The sequence below is a fragment of the Lytechinus pictus genome, chromosome 3 (genome assembly GCF_037042905.1).
Source record: "Lytechinus pictus isolate F3 Inbred chromosome 3, Lp3.0, whole genome shotgun sequence".
Taxonomy (NCBI): Eukaryota; Metazoa; Echinodermata; class Echinoidea; order Temnopleuroida; family Toxopneustidae; genus Lytechinus; species Lytechinus pictus.
This window is the reverse complement of record NC_087247.1, coordinates 58,222,625-58,243,390: the sequence shown is the minus strand read 5'-3', so window position 1 is coordinate 58,243,390 and position 20,766 is coordinate 58,222,625. Positions and strand designations below refer to the sequence as shown.

The window sequence follows — 20,766 nt, the reverse complement described above, 5'->3', positions numbered from 1 at the left end:
TTACACGTAGTAAAAAAGCCGATTCTGCATTGGCTCGCGGTTCAGAACCTACTACTTTGGTGGTGCAAATTGCCGGTTCTGAACCGCGAGCCGATTCAAGTTGCTCGCGTTTACACGCTATGAAAAAGCCGATGCTGAATCGGCTCGCGGTTCTGAACCGCGAGCCGATTCAAATGCCGATTAAGTGTAAACACGGTAATTGTAAGCACACTGATCCAGCGTTGTCTTTATTATGACGTATATTGTTGGTGTGCGTATCATTTCGCGGTTTTGCATCAGCTCGCGGTTCTGAACCGCGAGCTGTAACAACGTGTAAACGCAAACCAAAAGCCGATTCTGCATCCGCGGCTTTTGGTTCTGAACCAAAAGCCGATCAAGTGTAAACACGGTATTTATTACCGTGTTTACACTTGATCGGATTTTGAATCGGCTCGCGGTTCTGAACCGTGAGCCGATGCAGCAATTTGCACCACCAAAGTAGTAGGTTCTGAACCGCGAGCTGATGCAGAATCTGCTTTTTTACTCCGTGTGAACAGAAAGCCGATTCTGCATCGGCAATTTGTGCGCATTTCATTTACCTTACCATTGTGACGTAATTGTAAGCGCACTGATCCAGCGTTGTCTTTATTATGACGTATATTGTTGGTGTGCGTATCATTTCAGGTTTTGCATCGGCTCGCGGTTCTGAACCGCGAGCTGTAACAACGTGTAAACGCAAACCAAAAGCCTATTCTGCATCCGCGGCTTTTGGTTCTGAACCAAAAGCTGATCAAGTGTAAACACGGTATTTATTACCGTGTTTACACTTGATCGGCTTTTGAATCGGCTCGCGGTTCTGAACCGTGAGCCGATGCAGCATCGGCTTTTTTATAGCGTGTAAACGCTATTAACTTGCATCTCGCGGTTCAGAACCGGCAATTTGCACCACCAAAGTAATAGGTTCTGAACCGCGAGCCGATGCAGAATCTGCTTTTTTACTACGTGTGAACAGAAAGCCCATTCTGCATCGGCAATTTGTGCGCATTTCATTTACTTTACCATTGTGACGTAATTGTAAGCGCACTGATCCAGCGTTGTCTTTATTATGACGTATATCGTTGGTGTGCGTACTACCATTTCAGGTTTTTGCATCGGCTCGCGGTTCTGAACGCGGTTCTGAACTGCGAGCTGTAACAACGTGTAAACACAAACCAAAAGCCGATTCTGCATCGGCTTTTGGTTCTGAACCAAAAGCCGATCAAGTGTAAACACGGTATATATCGATTAGCGCTAGTTAGCGCGCATTAAATGCATGCATAGCGCATGGTACCGGTACTGAAGTCAAGATGATATGAAACTTTGAAAGTTCTCGGCCTGTATGCACGGAGTTGAGAAGTTAGAGATCAAGACAAGGCCAAATTATACTTTGAGTTTGACGGGAGTTTGAATTCATCAAGCCAAGCCAGAAAGCCAGGTACCGGTAAGCCTGCGCGAATGAATATTTTTGTGTGTTATCAAAATGAACAAAACACAAAGATACTTACCGTACTCACTGCCATACCGGTACTGCCTGGTAATGGTGGTATACTATAGGGCCTAGGCCAACCCAGTTGTTGTGCATGTGTGTCCGGACAGGTTGTGTGTTCGGACGATCAATTTTAGAAAGTCATTTGGAAAAATTTACAAGGGAAGTTTTATCAATTTTTAGTACAAAATGTCAGAAAATATTATAGAGAACAAAATAGAAGATTACAACTAACGTTAGGCCCTATTGAATTCGTATTTTTAGTGTAATCCAAAGACAAAAGAAGGCTTTAAAATTATCAAGTGTCCGGACACCCGACCCCCCATCCTACCTAACCCAGGCCAGGGAGCTCCGGCCCGGAAGCGGGCCGGAGCCCAGGACTCGTCCGTTTAATATTAGGCAGACATGGGTACTCTCCAAAATAGGGTAGAATGGGGTCGCAACAGCACTTCAAATACCGGTAAAAGGGGAAAATAAATTATACACTTGATTATAATGGATGAAGGTCTAGTATCGTGACACAGAATCCTGACATCGAGGCACCAACTGGACCCTCAAAAAAAGGAAAAGTTAGACCTCCATGTCGCGTTCGTTCTCGGTATCGATTGGCCATTTTGTTTTCAATTTTGAAAGAAGGTGAACGAACGTGACAGAACTTTTCCTTTTTTTGAGGGTCCAGTTTGTGCCTCGATGTCAGGATTCTGTGTCACGATAGACTTTCATCCATATAATCGAGGTAGATCTAACTTCAAAGTGCATAATTAATTTTTTCCCATTTTATTTGGGGTGCTATTGCGACCCCATTCTACCCCATTTTGGAAATTGGAGAGTACCCTCTGCCTAATATTACATGGACAAGATTTGTACCCATTACCCATTAAAGTCTGATATTGTTTTCAAAATATGCCATTCTGACATTAGTAATACTAATAGTATGGCAAGTTCCCCCAAGTCTGCGCAGTCCCCCTTGTCGTATCTGCGCGATTCTAGTAAAAGAAGATACGCAACGAGCACGAACTCTACACATGCAATACATAGACAGGTATTCATTAAATAAATCCGACTCAAAATGATGGAAAAATAATGAATTTAGGGCATTTCATGTGAAGGCCTCAGAATGCAGCCTTTCTCATCAAAATCCCTGAATCGTGTGCAACGTGAATGAGTGCGCAGACATGGCATGGAGTACCATTTTTTTTTTAATCTGAAAATGACAGCCTGAGGTTTTTCAAGAAAATCCTATATTTTCTTTCATTATTTTAATGAGAAATTTGGTACACTTACTAATAATAATATAAGGAACATTATTAACTGAAAGATTTTGTGAAATAAGAAGAAATCCATGTTAAATTTTAAATCAAATTGTTAGGTGCGCAGACTTGGGGCCCACCATCATAAGGCCTACAGTACAGAGTTTTCAATTCATATTCAAACAGCAATGTCGAGGCTTTTCATCCATATTGGATCATTACCACTTTGTCTACAGCCAGTTGGTCTAATAGACACTTTGTCTAGCATTATTTGGTCTATCATCAATTGGTCTAATAACCAGTAGGACTAGTTATCATTTCGTCCAATTACTATTTGATCTAGCCTAAATCTAATCCTTATTTGGCGTAATTAGGTCTATAGTCCATTCTTTTAATAGCCATTTTTAATTATTTGTTCCAATAGCGATTTGGTCTATTATTTCATTTATTTGGGCATTTTCACCACAGACCACAGATGGACACAGGCAAAACAATCAAATAGATATTCATGTCAAATGCTTTATGTTTTTTAATATTAAGAACTGAAGTTTCTGGGACAATTTTTTTTTCTGACTCTGGCATGCCATTTTCTATTTCAAAATGGCCGCCAAAGTATGGATACAAATTAGTGTTGAAAATTGTTTATTGATACATATTTTGTTTTGAGAGATTTTTTAAGAACAGGTTTGATCATGATGCTTTCCCCTGTGATTTAGCTTGCTACAATAACACTTTATAAAATCCCATAGAAAGAAATGCCAGTAATTCATTATCTGATAAAAAAATATTGATGAAGTATGTAATATGGTATGTAACGTCAGTTACCAAAAACATGAACTTTTTCCCCCATTTCCCAGAAAAGAGGATATATTATATGAAACTTGGTAGATTTCCTCCTTAGTTAACACCCCTCCCTTCTACACCAAAATTAGAATTAATCAATGAACAATCAAGCCATAGGGTACCATTGAATATATGTGTAATGTCAGTTACCAAGTGGAAAATGTAAAATCAGTTACCGAGATGTACTGTCAGTTACCATGATAAAACGTTGGTTACCAATAGTGAAATGCAAATGTCAATTTTATGGTGAAGAAATATTGTGTACTTGTCATTTAAAGGAGAATGAAACCCTTGAAACCAGCTGAATCCATATCAAAGAGAAAAATCAAAGAAACATATTGTTGAAAGTTTGAGGAAGATTGAATGAATAATAAGAAAGTTATGAGCATTCGAATATTGAGATCACTAGTGCCATGTAGATCCTCCCAACGGCAATGCGACCAAGATCTGTGATATCACACATGTACAACTCCCTCATTACTTTAGTACTTATTTCACTTATATTCTCTATCTATCACAAGGTGAGGTGTTCTCTTTATGAGATGACAAGTACAGAGGTTTCACAACATTATATCATTGATGAATCGTTTGTCATATGATTAGAATGAGCAAAAACAGATGTTTTGGGGTATATTTTCAATGTCCAAATGGGAGAGTTGTACGTGTGTGACATCACAGATCTTGGTCGCATTGCCAATGGGAGGATCTCCATAGCATTAGTGATCTCGACATTCAAATGCTCATAACTCTTTTATTGCTAGTCCTATTTTTCTCAAAGTTTTGTTGATCTTATTCTTTGATTTTTCTGCTTTCACAAAAGCTAACTTGCTCCAAGAGTTTCATTCTCCTTTAAGTCTTTCACTTAGTTAAATCACACTAGACGTAGCTTGTTATTGATTTTTAAAAGATATAGTTCACAAGGAATATTATTATGAAGGAAGTTGCATTTCCATCGTGCAAAAAAATTACTGTGAAATTGCATATGTACATGTACTTACCAATTACCTAATTGTTTGTATCAGACAAATATATATATATTTTTTTTTTTCGGGTGAGGGGGTACTTTTTCCAACCTATTTTCTAAATCTGCAACATTTGATAATCTTAACACTGATGAATGGGTGTTTCCAGGGCCCCTTTTTAGTTTCTAGGATTCTTTTGAGCATTGCCGGGCTAAAAGTAAATTCCTGTTTTTTATACCTGGTAGTAGTGTAAATGTGTGATACAATTTTTTGTTTTTGGTTTACAAGTATAGATGAAGGTTGAAATTTGACAGTTCTGATCAATGTTGCATGGATCTAATAAAACTGTGTCTTTTTTTTCTAATTTACAAATAGTTCAGTTTCAGTTTAGAAGCTGGATTTTATTTTTTGTTGACAGCTTAAAAAAGAAATTAGCAAAGAGAATGATTAAACAAATTATTAAGAAAATTTGAATCCGACAGATATGAACAAGCATTACTTGCACTGACCAGAATATAAATCAATAAAACTGCATGGCTACATGAGATTCGGGGGAGGGGTAGCCCAGGGGAGGAGACCCTTATTCATTTTGCCTTTTTTGAGGGGAGGGGGAGGTTGGAGAAGGAAAAGGTTTAAAAAGTCAATATAAAACTATATGTAAATGGGTGTAAAGTCAGAAAATTCCATACATGTGTACAGTCAGTGCAATATTAAATTACTATAGGAATACATAACTGCTATGACCCCCCCCCCACCAGTAAATAAAACATACATTTCTTATCTTTTGATGATTTAAAATGTGAAATATTATGAAACTTTTATGATTTTAAAAAGCCTTACATATAAGTACCAAGAAAATTATGCCTTTGGAAATCATATGACACTGGTAAATGTTAATGTGTAATGTCAGTTACTGACAAGTAATAATAAAATGTTCAAATCAAAGAAAAGGAATTAGGATTCTATTTTTTTTTTTTTTTTCATTGAAATGTTCCCAGAAACTCAGGTATACTTCCACATCAAGCTCACTTTCATGTGAAACCCTGCACAGAAGATACAATGCAATCATTCCACACATTTGACTTCCATGTGCTATCTCTATGGCAAATTAAGTGTACATAACGTCAGTTACCGTAATGTCAGTTACCAGCTTTGTCATGGAGAAATTATCATAGCCCCCAAAAGACGAAAACAAATTATTTAATTTTTTGACACATCTTAACCTAGTAATGAAGGGATATTTACATATTCAAATTATTACTCTATCTACTCAGGGACATGAGATATTTCAATTTTACTGAATACCCTGAAATTACATGACCTTTTTGCGTAATGTCATTTACCGACACATTTTTGCTTGCTGATGCGTAACAAATGTGGTTACATTGAAAAACTTAGTATCAGAGTATACAGCAAAGTTCACTTTATCAACTCTATCAAAAGCAAACTCCCATTATTTGTTGTTTCAGAGATGCACACAATGAAAGGTGCGTAAAATTGTGCCGTGTAACGTCAGTTACCGTGGAAATACCCATTACCATTTTGTCTTTTAAAACCCAGTTTCTGTTGGTCTATCACCCAAAATGTCTAATCACTTAATTACCATTATGTTAAAATCATACTATGGTCTAATTCTCATTTAATAGGAATAACCATTTGGTCTAATGTTAATTTGGTATAATATATATTTGGTCTAATATCCATTTTTCTTTCTTAACTTATAAATCAGTGGCTAATCTAAGTCCAGCTGCTGGGGGAACTGACACAATTGGGGAGGGTCAAGGAACTCTAAATTTTACCCTAATATGAACATCTGTTTTCTCCCTCAATTCAATGGTTAGAGGGTAGTCCAAAGTCATAGAAAAATTAAGGGCAAACCAAAATAGTTGGTCAGTTTAGATGAAACAATGATGAGACCAGGCCTCGAATTTCATGACATTTGGTTCAAGGCCATTTTTCAGGGGGGGGGGGGGGGGCAAATCTACTCTTTTTGGTTGCTCTGTATCCAATCATAAATCCAATTTCCAACCATTTAAAACAAATGACAATACTCCCATCATTTTTTTATGTCAATATTGCATTTCAAATACAATATTAGTCAAGAAAAAGCTCATGAAATAATTCCTAATTCTACAGGAATAATGTTAGGGTCTTACTCCCAATAACAATACAAATTTTTTTCATTTACATTCCAATATTTTGAGCTTATTCACCTAGCAATATTGTGATCCTGGCCGCCGTTTGTGCGATGGTGCTGCAATTTGGCACTCGCATTTCTTACCACACAAACTACAAGCCAGTAAAAAAAAATCCTAAAATAATTTTTTTGTACTTTATTATGAATGAAATATGCAAATTTATTCTTGAAAAATATTATTTAAGAAAAATTGCAAAAGCCAAATTTTCCTTATGTATTTCGTTGAGTTCAGAATTTCTGATTTTTTCTTCCATCTTTTGTTCTTCATTGTTGTCTCGCCTGCGTAGCGGAGCGAGACATAAGTATCACTATTTCCGGCGTCGTCGTCGTCAACAATTGTGTTGTACACCCAATAACTTTCTATAGCTTCGAGGTGGGATCACCAAATTCATACCAGAGGTCCATCTCCTGAAGGCACAGGTCAAGTTCGAATATGAGTCAAATTGGAATAAGGTCAAAGGTCAATGAACTTTCCATGACTGGCACTGTGCTGTGTTGTACACATAATAACTTTGTACACCCAATAACTTTCTATAGCTTCGAGGTGGGATCACCAAATTCATAACACAGGTCCATCTCCTGAAGGCACAGGTCAAGTTCGAATATGAGTCAAATTGGAAGAAGGTCAAAGGTCAATGAACTTTCCATGACTGGCACTGTGCTGTGTTGTACACATAATAACTTTCTATATCTTCGAGGTGGGATCACCAAATTCATACCAGAGGTCCATCTCCTAAAGGCACAGGTCAAGTTCGAATATGAGTCGAATTTGAATAAGGTCAAAGGTCAATGAACTTTCCATGACTGGCACTGTGCTGTGTTGTACACATAATAACTTTCTATATCTTCGAGGTGGGATCACCAAATTCATACCAGAGGTCCATCTCCTGAAGGCACAGGTCAAGTTCGAATATGAGTCGAATTTGAATAAGGTCAAAGGTCAATGAACTTTCCATGACTGGCAATGTGCTGTGTTGTACACATAATAACTTTCTATATCTTCGAGGTGGGATCACCAAATTCATACCAGAGGTCCATCTCCTGAAGGCACAGGTCAAGTTCGAATATGAGTCGAATTTGAATAAGGTCAAAGGTCAATGAACTTTCCATGAATGGCACTGTGCTGTGTTGTACACATAACTTTCTATATCTTCGAGGTGGGATCACCAAATTCATACCAGAGGTCCATCTCCTGAAGGCACAGGTCAAGTTCGAATATGAGTCGAATTTGAATAAGGTCAAAGGTCAATGAACTTTCCATGACTGGCACTGTGCTGTGTTGTACACATAACTTTCTATATCTTCGAGGTGGGATCACCAAATTCATACCAGAGGTCCATCTCCTGAAGGCACAGGTCAAGTTCGAATATGAGTCGAATTTGAATAAGGTCAAAGGTCAATGAACTTTCCATGACTGGCACTGTGCTGTGTTGTACACATAATAACTTTGTACACCCAATAACTTTCTATAGCTTCGAGGTGGGATCACCAAATTCATACCAGAGGTCCATCTCCTGAAGGTACAGGTCAAGTTCGAATATGAGTCGAAATTGAATAAGGTCAAAGGTCAATGAACTTTCCATGACTGGCACTGTGCTGTGTTGTACACACAATAACTTTCTATAGCTTCGAGTTAGGATTGCCAAATTCATACAAGAGGTCCATCTTTTGAAGGTGCAGGTCAAGTTCAAATGTGAGTTGAATTTGATTAAGGTCAAAGGTCAATGAACTTTCCATGACTGGCACTGTGCTTTGTTGTACACATAATAACTTTTTATATCTTCGAGTTAGGATTGCCAAATTCATACAAGAGGTCCATCTTTTGAAGGTGCAGGTCAAGTTCAAATGTGAGTTGAATTTGATTAAGGTCAAAGGTCAATGAACTTTCCATGACTGGCACTGCTGTGTTGTACACACAATAACTTTCTATAGCTTCGAGGTGGGATCGCCAAACTCGTAACAGAGGTCCATCTAAGTCATATAGCATACATGTAGTTTTGACATGCAGTCTCTTCATGACTGCAATATGCAGGCGAGACAACGCTTGGCGTTTGCCTTGTTTTTTAATGGATATTATTACAGACCATTTGCAAACTAACTTCAACCCTTGATTAATTAAGCAGACTAATTACGAAAAATAATCATCCTTTTCTGAAATTCATCTCCCATAGACTTTGTACACAAAGTATAAAAATGAGCCAATTTTGGCACGATATTGTCTCATAAAAAGTCTTTTGGTGTCACGATGCTTTACCCGTATATTGCAAATTTTGGACTTAAAAAGGTTGTACAATTTTGCGAGGCTATCTTTCTGCATTTCGGAAATATCACGCAAAGTTTTGAGGGGGGCCATCCTGGCCCCCTCCCCCAGTCCTATTAAGGTTTAAAGCAGCTGGATCTTAAGCTTGGTAATTTATATTGCGCCATTAAGTAGGCAACAACGTGAAGATAATGTATGCTATATTATTACATGTAGGTTGTGGAATCAGAAATATTCTCAGCATAACAAACAGCAACATGAAAAAGCCTATATATACAGCGCGTCCCCCAAAAAATGTCCCTCTGACATACGGCTGAAGTAATTCCAAAATATAGTATCATATTCAATTAAATGAACAGAACTAGAAAGCTCATTTCATAACCTAACTTCTATAAAAATTTCATCTGTCTCGCTTCAGCGGTTTTGAATACACATTCTGTTATGTAACAGTGGTAAATTTCAGCCCATTCCAAGTTTGCAGCAATGCAGTATTTATGCACTGCCTCTAGCATGTTAACCCCCATTTAACATCCAGGATCTAAGCAGGGACAATTCCCTGATCTGACCAGGCTGATCAAATCACAAACATGAGCATGTTCAGAAGGGAATGAAATATCTATCATGAAGATTTTTTTATGATTGATATGGGGAATAGATGTATCAACCTGAAAAAAATGGATGAGTACAATAAGCTGAACAATGACAGACAAATCACAAGTGTAACTTTGCAAATTCGAACATTACCAGTGGAAATTGACTTTTTTAATCAAATAGGTAAATTAACTTGACCTCAGTAACTTAATAACAAATTATTAATGCAACAAGAATGCAGTACATGTAGTTGAAATGAGTGAAACATTGAACAAGGCCTGAAACAGGCATGACCTATTGTCTCCACCAGTGTTGCATTTAACATTATCAAACTTGCAATGGACTGTCCAGCATTGGTGTTACATTTCTTGACCTACTAAACATGCTCAAGGTTGCGATTTGATGAGCTAGGTTTGATCATGGGGTTCATGGGGACTTCCCTGGTCAGATTAGGGAATTCCTTTGTCAGATTTTTGGAGGATCAAAGGGAGTTGATATGCTAGACAGTGCAGAACATACAGCATTGCTGCATGCAAACTTGGAATGGGCTGAAAAGCACGACTGTTACATAATAGATTGTGTATTCAAGACCGCTGAAGCGAAACCAATGAAATTTTTACAGAAGTTAGAATATGAAATGAACTTTCTAGTTCTGCACATTTAATTCAGAATAATACGTAATTTTAGAATTAATTCAGCCGTTTGTCAGAGGGACATTTTTTTGGGGACGCGCTATATATATATGTATACATCCATTGTAAAAAGTGAAATTTTACTTTTATGTATTTTGTTTTAGATTACCGCAGGATATAACACAATGGCAGAAAGGGGAGATTTCACCTTCCAACCATGGGGGCAAGAGAATACCAAGAGGAGAGGAAGGGGAAGAGGAAGAGGGCAATGCTGGGCTGGAAGCAGAGGTGGTTATCGCTATCGACCTAAACATAATCCAAACAAGGTCGGGCAACCACCACAAAGACCAAGAACTTTTGATTGCATGAATTTAGAGGGCAGAATAACTAATCACCAAGAAGGAATCCACCTGCTACCCAAGCTTGAGTTGGGAATAGGTTCTAAGCCATGCATAAAAGAAGAGGTATTGAGTCCAGGATCCAGCTCATCATCAAAGAGAAGTTGCACAGAAATGGAAGAAAATGAGGAGAATGAATCAAAAGTACACATTAAGAAAAGATGCAAGAAAAACCTTGCTGGTACTTTCCCCTGTTCTCAAGAAGATAATGACATATCTATGGTAAATTTGAATGGAAATAAAGTAAGATCTGAAGTAAAAATAACTGCAGTGGATAGAGAGGACTGGGATGAAGAAATACGGATTGCTAAGTTAAATTCTAAGCAGAATACTCTATGTGAAGCAGTGGATATGGTCAAAGAGAAAGATGATGGTGAAAAAACAACTGCAGGGAAAATTGATGGATTGATGTTATTACAGGGGTCATACACATCTTCTAGTAGTACTGGTACTCAGCAGTCCATGAACCTGGATTGGGAAGTTGGGCTACCAAGTGATGGTGAGGTCAAACTGACGTCACCAAGGAAATTTGTCAGAGATAAAGTGGTTGACTGTCTTTCAAGTGCTGTTACTGAGAACTGTACTTGCACATCAGATGAAGATTCATTCAAGATAAAAGAAGGGAAGCAGGACCATGCTTTGTGTAATCCTAAAGGAGGGAGAAGCTTCAGCAGTCCAACAGCTGGTTCACTAAAAGGGCCCTTGATACCAAATAAATCAAAGTCAGATTCTTGGACCGGTTCTGTTTTTTCTCAAGGGAGTGCAAAGAAAAAGGGTAAACTTAAAAAGAAGCAAAGGGCAGCAACAATTCCAGAATATCAAGGCAGTACTGATGATGACACTGATGAAAATATGCAGGGAACACTTCTTAAAGGTGAGAGGTCCAAAAGCTGTAGACAAAAGAAAGGATATAATTCTGCTTCTAAATCCTTGAAAGATGCTGAAAGGAAATTTGGCTTCGCCACAGCTGAGGTAGAAAAGAGTGATGAGACCCAAGTCAAACAAAAAACTAAGGATAAACTTAGTGCCGAAGATGATGACGGTTGTCAAGCTGATGATTCATTATCAGATGATGAAAACTGGAAGAAGGTTGTCAAAAAACTTTCCGCTGATGGTGTGGATGCAGAGGAAATCCAAGATAGGCGCCCACTTCCACCAGATTTACCAACAGATAAAAGTCACACTGATGAAAGCACATCAATGGATGCCCCCTTGTCCTTTAGGCAAGATTACAGAGCTAGATTTACTTATCCCCCACCCGCATACATGCCTTACAATCATGCTTATCCTTCAATGAGACCGCCTATCCCCTATTGCCCTCCTATGTGGCCAATGATGCAAGATCCTTATTTCTATGGACCAGCTATGATGAGAGGTTTTCATCCAGATGCCATTGCCAGATACCCTATCATTCATCGATTTCCTCAATGTGTTCAACAAGCAGCTGAGACAGTTTCTCCTACCCACATTGCTCAATCTCCTGGCAGTGAATGTCAGGACAGGTTCTACACAGTAAACGAGTCGGGACCAGAAAGGGAAGGTTACCTGCACAATATGAATCAAACTTGCGGTATGAATGCATTTGATGGCACAGATTATACCTTCCAAGAAAATACAGTGGAGGAAGATGAGACATATAGTGAAAATGTCTTTGATTCCTCTGGAAGTCAAATATATATTTCCCAGGAACTGAATTGTGAGACTTCAAAAAGAGAACCAAATGTATCATTTGATGAAAATGTACCTTTTCTTCAGACTACCCTACCAGACATCTGTGAACACCATAAGAGCTTTGATAACCAGAGTGATTTCATATCTACTGAAGATGAGGATTACTTCTATCCCAGAGTTTGTGAACCACCATCACCCAAATGTACTGATTCTAGTGTATCAGTTCAGATAGAGAGGGGGTCGCGGGATCAGCCAAACTATAACTGGTATCAAACCCCTCCGACTGGTGTTGGTCCTACTCGTACGAAAAGCAAAGTGTGGGGACTGAATTTCAAGCAGATGAAATATGACAGTTCTGGGCAGAAGAAAGAGGAAACAAGTTTTTCAATCCCAAGTAATTCAAATGATTCCAGCCAACAGCCACCGTCGTATGCTGCTGCAGTGTGTGCTGGTAGACAAGAGCCACCCGGTGGTCAGAATAGAGTAACTTACATTTCAAGTGCCCATCTTGAAGAGAGGAGGAGGAAGTCGTATTCTGGGGTGATAGCTCCTCACAGTGGATGGGCATCTGGTCATCCTCTTGTAAAATTTGTCAGTCCACAAAATAATAAAGGGCCAGCCAAAGAAAAGCCTCAAGAAAGTCCTTTCTGGCAGTCAACTCCTCGTCCTGAAGCATTCAATGCTGATACTAGTAGCAAATTCAAGAGTTGGTCTGCAGGATCTCAAGGATGGGGTAGCTACAATATCACACGAGTTCCCCGTCCAGTCTCGGCACCTCCTAAACCAAAGATGTTTGCAGAAATTCTGCAGCGACCAAGACGACTGACCCTTGAAGATGAGGTGAGAGGGGAGACAATACCAACGATTAACTCATGGCGATCATCAACAGAGATTGAAGACTCTGCAGAAATCCAATACCCAACCAGTGATATAGACTATCTGGACACTCATGCCCACATTGACCTACTCTTTCAACGGCACATGTTCAAGGGAACCTTTGCAAAGTTCTGCTTGGTAAATAATTTCCCAACCAATTTTGCTGGATGTGTGGCCATCTTCTGTTATCCTGTCAACTTTTCAAATAGTTACTCTCTTGCTGATAACCTACTGAAAGAAAGTAACATCTGGGGATCATTTGGATGTCATCCACACCAGGTGAAGCACTATGATGGCATCATGGAACAGAAGATTAAAGACTGGATGAATCATCCAAAGACTGTTGCACTTGGAGAAATTGGATTAGATTACTCTGACAGGTGAATAAAAGACTTTAATAATTTTTTTTTATAATGTGAAGACTTGAATGTTCTGGGTTTTTTTCCAAGATAGTTTGTTTTTATAGAGATTCATCATAGGGGCAATTCCATAGGTTGGTGGACATGAGCTCAATGTGTCTTTGTACTGTATAGCCCATCTAAACCGTAACGTGAGTAACCACTCTATCTGCACCCCTAGTAAAAACCATGTGTTCTTTATTTTTGAATTATATACAAAGTTTGTCTCCCTAATATACTTCTTTGAAATGAAAATAATCAACTTTCATAAAAGCCTTGTATGAGGACACTTTTCACTTATGTCAACTTTTCATTTTATGCATGTCCAAATCATGTAACATGAGTAACCGACAAATTTCAAAGATTTGCCAGGAGCATAATAAGATTTCCCAAGTTTTGTTTTTATACAAAGGATAGTCAGACTGCGTATTTTGTTGTGATAAAGAGATGTTTAGTTCCTATCAATAATAATGGAGTTACAGCTCCAAGTATGAGTCAAGGTGTCTCCTAATGTAACGTGAGTAACCGTGGAATAGCCCATAGGCAGTTTAAAAAATATTGTAAGAGATTTGGAAAGATGTGTGATTTTGAAAATTTATCAGTTGTGGTTGGTTCAGTTTGCTTTGCTAAAAATGTCTTCATGTGCAGCACTTGTACCAAAATGTAGTTTGAGAGACAAGCAAATCCATGATGTAATAACTAGATTTATTCAACTTTGTATTGCATAGCTGTGCAAAGAAAATTACATAACTTAGGTTTCAGGAAATAATGTTTGTGTGAAGTTAATGACATGTTTGTATATCTTGAACAATTGTTTTCTGTTTTTAGGCCAGCAGAGATCACATCAGATCATGAGCTTCAGAAGGTGATCTTCCAACGTCAATTGCAGATTGCCCTGGAAACAAAGAAGCCCTTAGTCATCCATTGCAGGGATGCAGAAGAAGACACCCTCAGCATCATGTCCAAGATGGTGCCCAGAAATCACAAGATACACCGTCACTGTTTCACAGGACCTCCCCAGGATGCCATGTAAGAGTGTTTTCTTAATTTTAAACATATTAATTTCTTTATAGTGATACTTGTTTGTCATCCTCAGTCACTATTCTATCCTCCCAAGTTCATCCTTTCAAATTGTTCCAAATACTATATCATATCCTTTATGATAAATTCCTAATGCATGCCAGTACCGTTTATCAGGAAATATCATTCTAAAGAGAATATTTTGGGTAGAGAAATTTCCATTACTAATACCAGGCTAAATGTACCTGGAGAGAAACTGTTAATCATCTGGTTTTATTCTTCCATATTGTTTATACTTTTGTATATTGTGAAAGAATATATACATGTACATGTAAGAGGAGACTTTATATTTGGTGTAATGTATCTTACAATATGACCTCACTTAACCAGATGTTTTGGGATTATATGGACTGCTGTCTGTCATGATTTATACCTCGGTTGCTGCATGCGTGTAAATTTGTTTGACTATTTTTTTGTGTGTGACTATCTTAACTGGGCTATTTCAGACCATACAGGGGGGTCAATTTGACCCCCCTCAGATCTCTGCTGCTGATTGTGTGATCGCCACAAAATTTTGCACGCGCATAGAGCCGGATGTTAACTACAAGACTATAGTGAAATTTTCAAAAATTATTTGTTTATGTTTTTTTATTAATTAATTATGCAAATAAGCATATGAAATTTGCCCTAAATTTTTTTTTTTTTTATGTGTTGTTGCCTTTAACTCAATTTATATAGCTAGTAGAGTGCTAGTTTTTGGTGAGAGTATCAATTTTTACATTTCTAAGAAATCAAAAAAAAAATTGCAAAAATGAAATTAATTTCTTATGTATTTTATTGTTTTTAAAATTCTTATGTATTTCTTTGTTTTTAATTGTTTTTTCTGATGAAATTTGTCAGGGACCCTTTCGCGATCACGAATAGCATAAAATAAGTCAATTTAAACCAAACAATCATACATTTATGATTTTTGGGTGAAAAACACAATTTGCATTGACAGAATCACGTTTTTGAGCAATTTTGGGTCTGACATGCACTTACGAAATGTTACGTAATTTCTGAACCGTGTACCCAGGCATCGCAAATTTGATCTCAAAAGATGAGCAAGACTTGAAAGTAAAAAGTCAGCGAGCGGCGAGGTCAAACAAATTTGCGCAACGGCGTAGTGATGAAATTTTTTTGCAGTTTAATAAGGGTTAAACTGGATGAAGAATTGAAGAGGGACACTGGCTGGGAAATGCAGTCAGTTGATAAAAATCCAGACGAGTGATATGACTAGCGACTCTTATTTTTGTATATTTCTCATGGCCAGTACACCCTTTGTCTAATATGAGGAGTGAGGGTGCAGTTGTGTTTGTATGATTTTTTGTTGTTGAAAACCTTGATAAGTTATATTCTCTATTTTCTGCTTGAATTTAGAAAATTTCTGAGGGCTTTTCCGAACTCCTTCATCGGTCTGACAGCTCTAGTGACCTTCCCTACGGCTACCAACACCCATCAGACTGCCCGGGCTATCCCGCTCAATAGACTTCTGTTGGAAACAGATACTCCCTACTTTCTTCCAAGGAAGGTTTGTTTATGTTATTGTTCATTTAGAATGGTCATTTATAGAAAAAAGGTTGGGTCTACAATAAAAAAACAAGGTTCAATATGATGAATACCGGGTGGGTGTTTCATAAAGCTGTTCATAAGTTATTTAAGAGCGACTTCAAGAAGGACTGGTGATCCTTTCTTGTGGTTAATGGTATTTTCATTGGCAATGCTCTAGCGTGTAAGAAAGGATCACCAGTCGTTCTTAAAGTCGCTCTTAACTTACAAACAGCTTTATGAAACGGCCCCCGGTAATGTATTCTTATGTCATGTGGAGCAGTAGCAAAATTTTGTTGTACTTCTTTCTCTTGTTTTTTTTATTTTTTATATAGTTTCCATAGGTTTTTTAAATTCTTTATGAAACATATTTTATTAAAGAAACAACCTAATGTAATACTAATAAATCTTAATTTTGATATTTTTTACTGTTAAGTTCCCTTGTATTCATGTCTAATATACGCCAACATGTGAAGTTATTCATTGTGAATAGCATATTTAAGAATATGTTAAATAGACCAATGTGGATTTCTATCCAAAATCTATCAAGGAGGTGGACAAAGAGCCATGAAATGTATTTGATCTTTCTTCATTATTTTTTGCTTTATGTTTTTCTATCTCATTAGGTTAGGTGTCAAAAATGGTCTCACCCAGGCATGGCCCTCCTGGTTGCAGAACGCATTTCCCAGCTGAGAGGAACCACTCTTGATGATGTCCTTTCCAATGTAAGAGCCAATACAATGACAATGTATGGAATTTAGTAAATACCGTCATCGTGCTTTCCAATCTGAGATTTAATACATGGCAAGTATGGATTTACAAGTGAATGGTTGACCTTAATACCACACGTGATGAGTTTCTTTCAAAAGTAAGATCCTAAGCAAGAAATCAATCAAATTTTGTAAATTCTCGCTTCCACCGTTGATAATGTACTTTTTTTTATATAATATGATATTAAAGGGGAATGAAATCTTTGGAACAAGTAGGCTTGCCTCAAAACAGAAAAATCAAAGAATAAGAACAAAGAAAGTTTGAGAAAAATCTGGTAAATAATGAGAAAGTTATGAGCATTTGAATATTGCAATCATGAATGCCATGGAGATCCTCCCATTGGCAATGCGACAAGGATGTGTGATGTCACATGTGAACAACTTTCCGTTTGATGGACTATAAAATACCCCAAAAATGTCTATTTTTGCTTTTTCTTATGGTGATACAAACTCTTTATCCATGATGTATTCTTTGAAAGTCTGCATTACAAGCCCTCCTATAGAAAGAACACATGATCTACTGATAGATGTGATAAAAGAGGCAGTTTAAGTGAAATATATACTAAAGTAATGGGGAGAGTTGTTCACAAGTGACATCACACATCTTTGTCGCATTGCCGATGTAAGGATCTCCATAGTATTAGTGATCGCAATATTCAAATGCTCATAACTTTCTCATTATTTGTCCTATTTTTCTCAAACTTTCGTTTATCTGTTTCTTTGATTTTTTTGTTTTCACACAAGCTATCTTGTTCCAAAGGTTTCATTCTCCTTTAATAACATTTTGGGGGCTTTAGAAAATATAATTGGTGGCAGGCTTTTCAATGTCAAATTCAAATGCATTTACAAGTATGACATTGACTTTTGTGGTTGGTTGAATCACTCTTCATTACTTTCTTTCCCATGTAAGATCTAGAAGAATGACAATTCAGATGATTTGGTCAATTCAGTGATGAATCAATGTATTTTCTGATATTGGTATCAATATAATGGCAATGTATGAAATCAAGTTTGATATTCTCGCATTCTAGCACCCATCATTGATATGCTTTCTAATACGAAATCCAATATAATGACAATGTATAAAAATTGAAATCTACTTTAATGTTCTCGCATTCTAGCACCCATCATTGATATACTTTCTGATATGAGATCCAATGTAATGACAATGTTTGGAATCTAGTTTGATGTTCTAACTTTTCTAGCACCCATCATTGATATGCTTTCTAATGTGAGATCCAATATAATGACGTATGAAATCAAGTTTGATGTTCTAACTTTTCTAGCACCCATCATTGATATGCTTTCTAATGTGAGATCCAATATAATGACGTATGAAATCAAGTTTGATGTTCTCACATTCTGGTACTCATCAATGATGTGCTTTCTAATAAGAGATCCAATATTATGACAATTTATGTAATTCAGGATTGGTAGTTTATTTTAATTGATAAATCACTATTGATAATTACTTTCTAGTATGAAGTCAAATACTAGGTAAATTGAGTCAACAAATGACTCACTGTTCCCTTATCTTTTTTTCACTTAATACTGCTTGAATAGTTTGTTAGCTTGTCTAAGCATGTATTGTATCACTGAAAGATGTTAAGAAGTAGATTTTTGTTGGGTAGATGTGAAAGAAATTGTTCAGTATTTTTGCCTTAAGTAGTCCTTAATAATTATCAGACACTTTTCGATTACTTGGGTTTTTTTTTTACTAAAAAAGAATGATTTGAAAGTTCAAAGAAGTTGCATTGATTTTAAGCCAGTAGTTGTAATATCTGAGCATGCATTCAAGAATCCTCTCCTCTTGATTATATTTGTCCATATGCATAACCACTGGTTAACCGAGTCTGATAATTTTCGAAAAGCTTGTATACCCAGTTTTTGTCTCACCTGCATAGACTATAGGGGCCGCTTTTCCGACGGCGGCGGTGGTGTCAACACCAAATCTTAACCTAAGGTTACGTTTTTGAAATGACAGCATAACTTAGAAAGTATATGGACCTAGTTCATGAAACGTGGCCATAAGATTAATCTAGTATTACTGAACATCCTGCCTGAGTTTCAGGTCACATGACCAAGGTCAAAGGTTATTCAGGGTCAATGAACTTACCCATGTTGGGGGAATCAACATCAAAATCTTAAACTAAGGTTAAGTTTTTGAAATGTCATTATAACTTAGATATAGGCCTAGTTCATGAAACTTGGACATAAGGTTAATCAAGTATTACTGAACATCCTGCCTGAGTTTCAATTCACATGACCAAGATCAAAGATCATTTAGGGTCAATGAACTTTGGCGAAGTTGGGGGTATCTGTTGAATTAGCATCATAACTTTGATAGTTTATGGATCTGATTCATGAAACTTGGACATAACAGTAATCAAGTATCACTGAACATCCTGTGCGAGTTTCATGTCTCATGATCAAGGTCAAAGGTTATTTAAGGTCAATGAAACTTTGGCCACGTTGGGGGTATTTGTTGAATTACCATCATAACTTTGAAAGTTTATTGGTCTAGTTCATAAAACTTGGACATAGAGTAATCAAGTATCACTGAACATCCTGTATGAGTTTCAGGTCACATAACCAAGGTTTAAGGTCAATGAACTTTGGCCATGTTGGGGGTATTTGTTGAATTACCATCATAACTCTGTAAGTGTATTGGTCTAGTTCATAAAACTTGGACATAAGAGTAATCAAGTATCACTGAACATCCTGTGCGAGTTTCAGGTCACATGAGCAAGGTCAAGGTCAATGGACTTTGGTCATGTTAGGGGTATTTGTTGAATAACCATCATAACTCTGAAAGTGTATGGATCTAGTTCATAAAACTTGGACATAAGAGTAATCAAGTATAACTGAACATCTCATGCTAGTTTCAGGTCACATGATCAAAGTCAAAGCTCATTTAAGGTCACTGAAATTTGGCCATTTTGGAGGTAATTATTAGATTGCTGTCATAACTTTCAAAGTTTATAGATATAGTTTATAAAATGTGGATAAAGGGGTAATCAAGTATCACTGACAATTCTTAGGTCGCATGATCAAGGTCAAATGTATTTTCTTGTCAATGAACGCAGTATTGTATCATTATATGAATGGTGTTTTTTGTGAATAATTATTTTATAGTAGTTTTCAAAGTCAGCACTGCTGCTATATTGAATCGCGTGATGCAGGTGAGACTGCCAGAGGCGCTCCACTTGTTTTACATTAATATTTTTGTCGCTTTAATGGTTGTGAAATTTGTGCCAGATTTGGCCACTGAAAGATAAACCACCTACACCACAATTTAAAGTTAAATGTGAGTTATATACATGCATATTGAGTGTTTTTGGTTGTAAAATTAGTGTTAGGTACATGTTATACCATACTTGCTCTTTTTTTCATCCCACATTCAAGCCCAGCTATTCTGATTTGCAACAGCAGCAAGTTAATATTCATCCAAAATATTTAATTTTGCCTCTCCATGGTATGCTTTTGTATTTTGATAGATGAATCCAATTTTGGGGCGTTGATGACCGTTTGTCGAACACAGCATTGCCATTAAAAAGGCCTTAAAAGTTAAAAGATGCTCATTTATGTAAAGTTCCCTTAATTTTTTGGCATCATTAATGAGCTAAATATTGGTAATTTGAAGGAAATTTTCATTTTGATTAGAATACAAGAAGTGTATTAAAAAAAAATCATTGTCCTTTCCTTAAAAAGTAAAGACAAAAATGATTCTCTTATCTGCAATGCATGATAACCCTTTTACCATGTTAGTCTTGTATCTATATTGTTGGTTAGATTTTATAGAGATGG

The 20,766-nt window shown here is 37.1% G+C and overlaps 1 protein-coding gene across 2 annotated transcripts; it reads left to right on the top strand.

Moving 5' to 3' along the window:
- Positions 1-1,280: 1,280 nt before the first annotated feature.
- Positions 1,281-17,207, top strand: LOC129256909 (uncharacterized). 2 transcript variants are annotated; one of them, XM_064097450.1, is made up of 5 exons: positions 1,281-1,459; positions 10,404-13,564; positions 14,411-14,611; positions 16,022-16,172; positions 16,816-17,207. In XM_064097450.1, the coding sequence occupies exons 2-5, from the start codon at positions 10,425-10,427 to the stop codon at positions 16,948-16,950; spliced, it is 3,627 nt and encodes a 1,208-aa protein (XP_063953520.1). In that variant the 5' UTR covers positions 1,281-1,459; positions 10,404-10,424; the 3' UTR covers positions 16,951-17,207. The 2 variants fall into 2 exon arrangements, with proteins under 2 accessions (XP_063953520.1, XP_054751102.2); XM_054895127.2 differs by having other exon boundaries at positions 1,333-1,453; positions 16,816-17,189.
- The last annotated feature ends 3,559 nt before the right edge of the window (positions 17,208-20,766 follow it).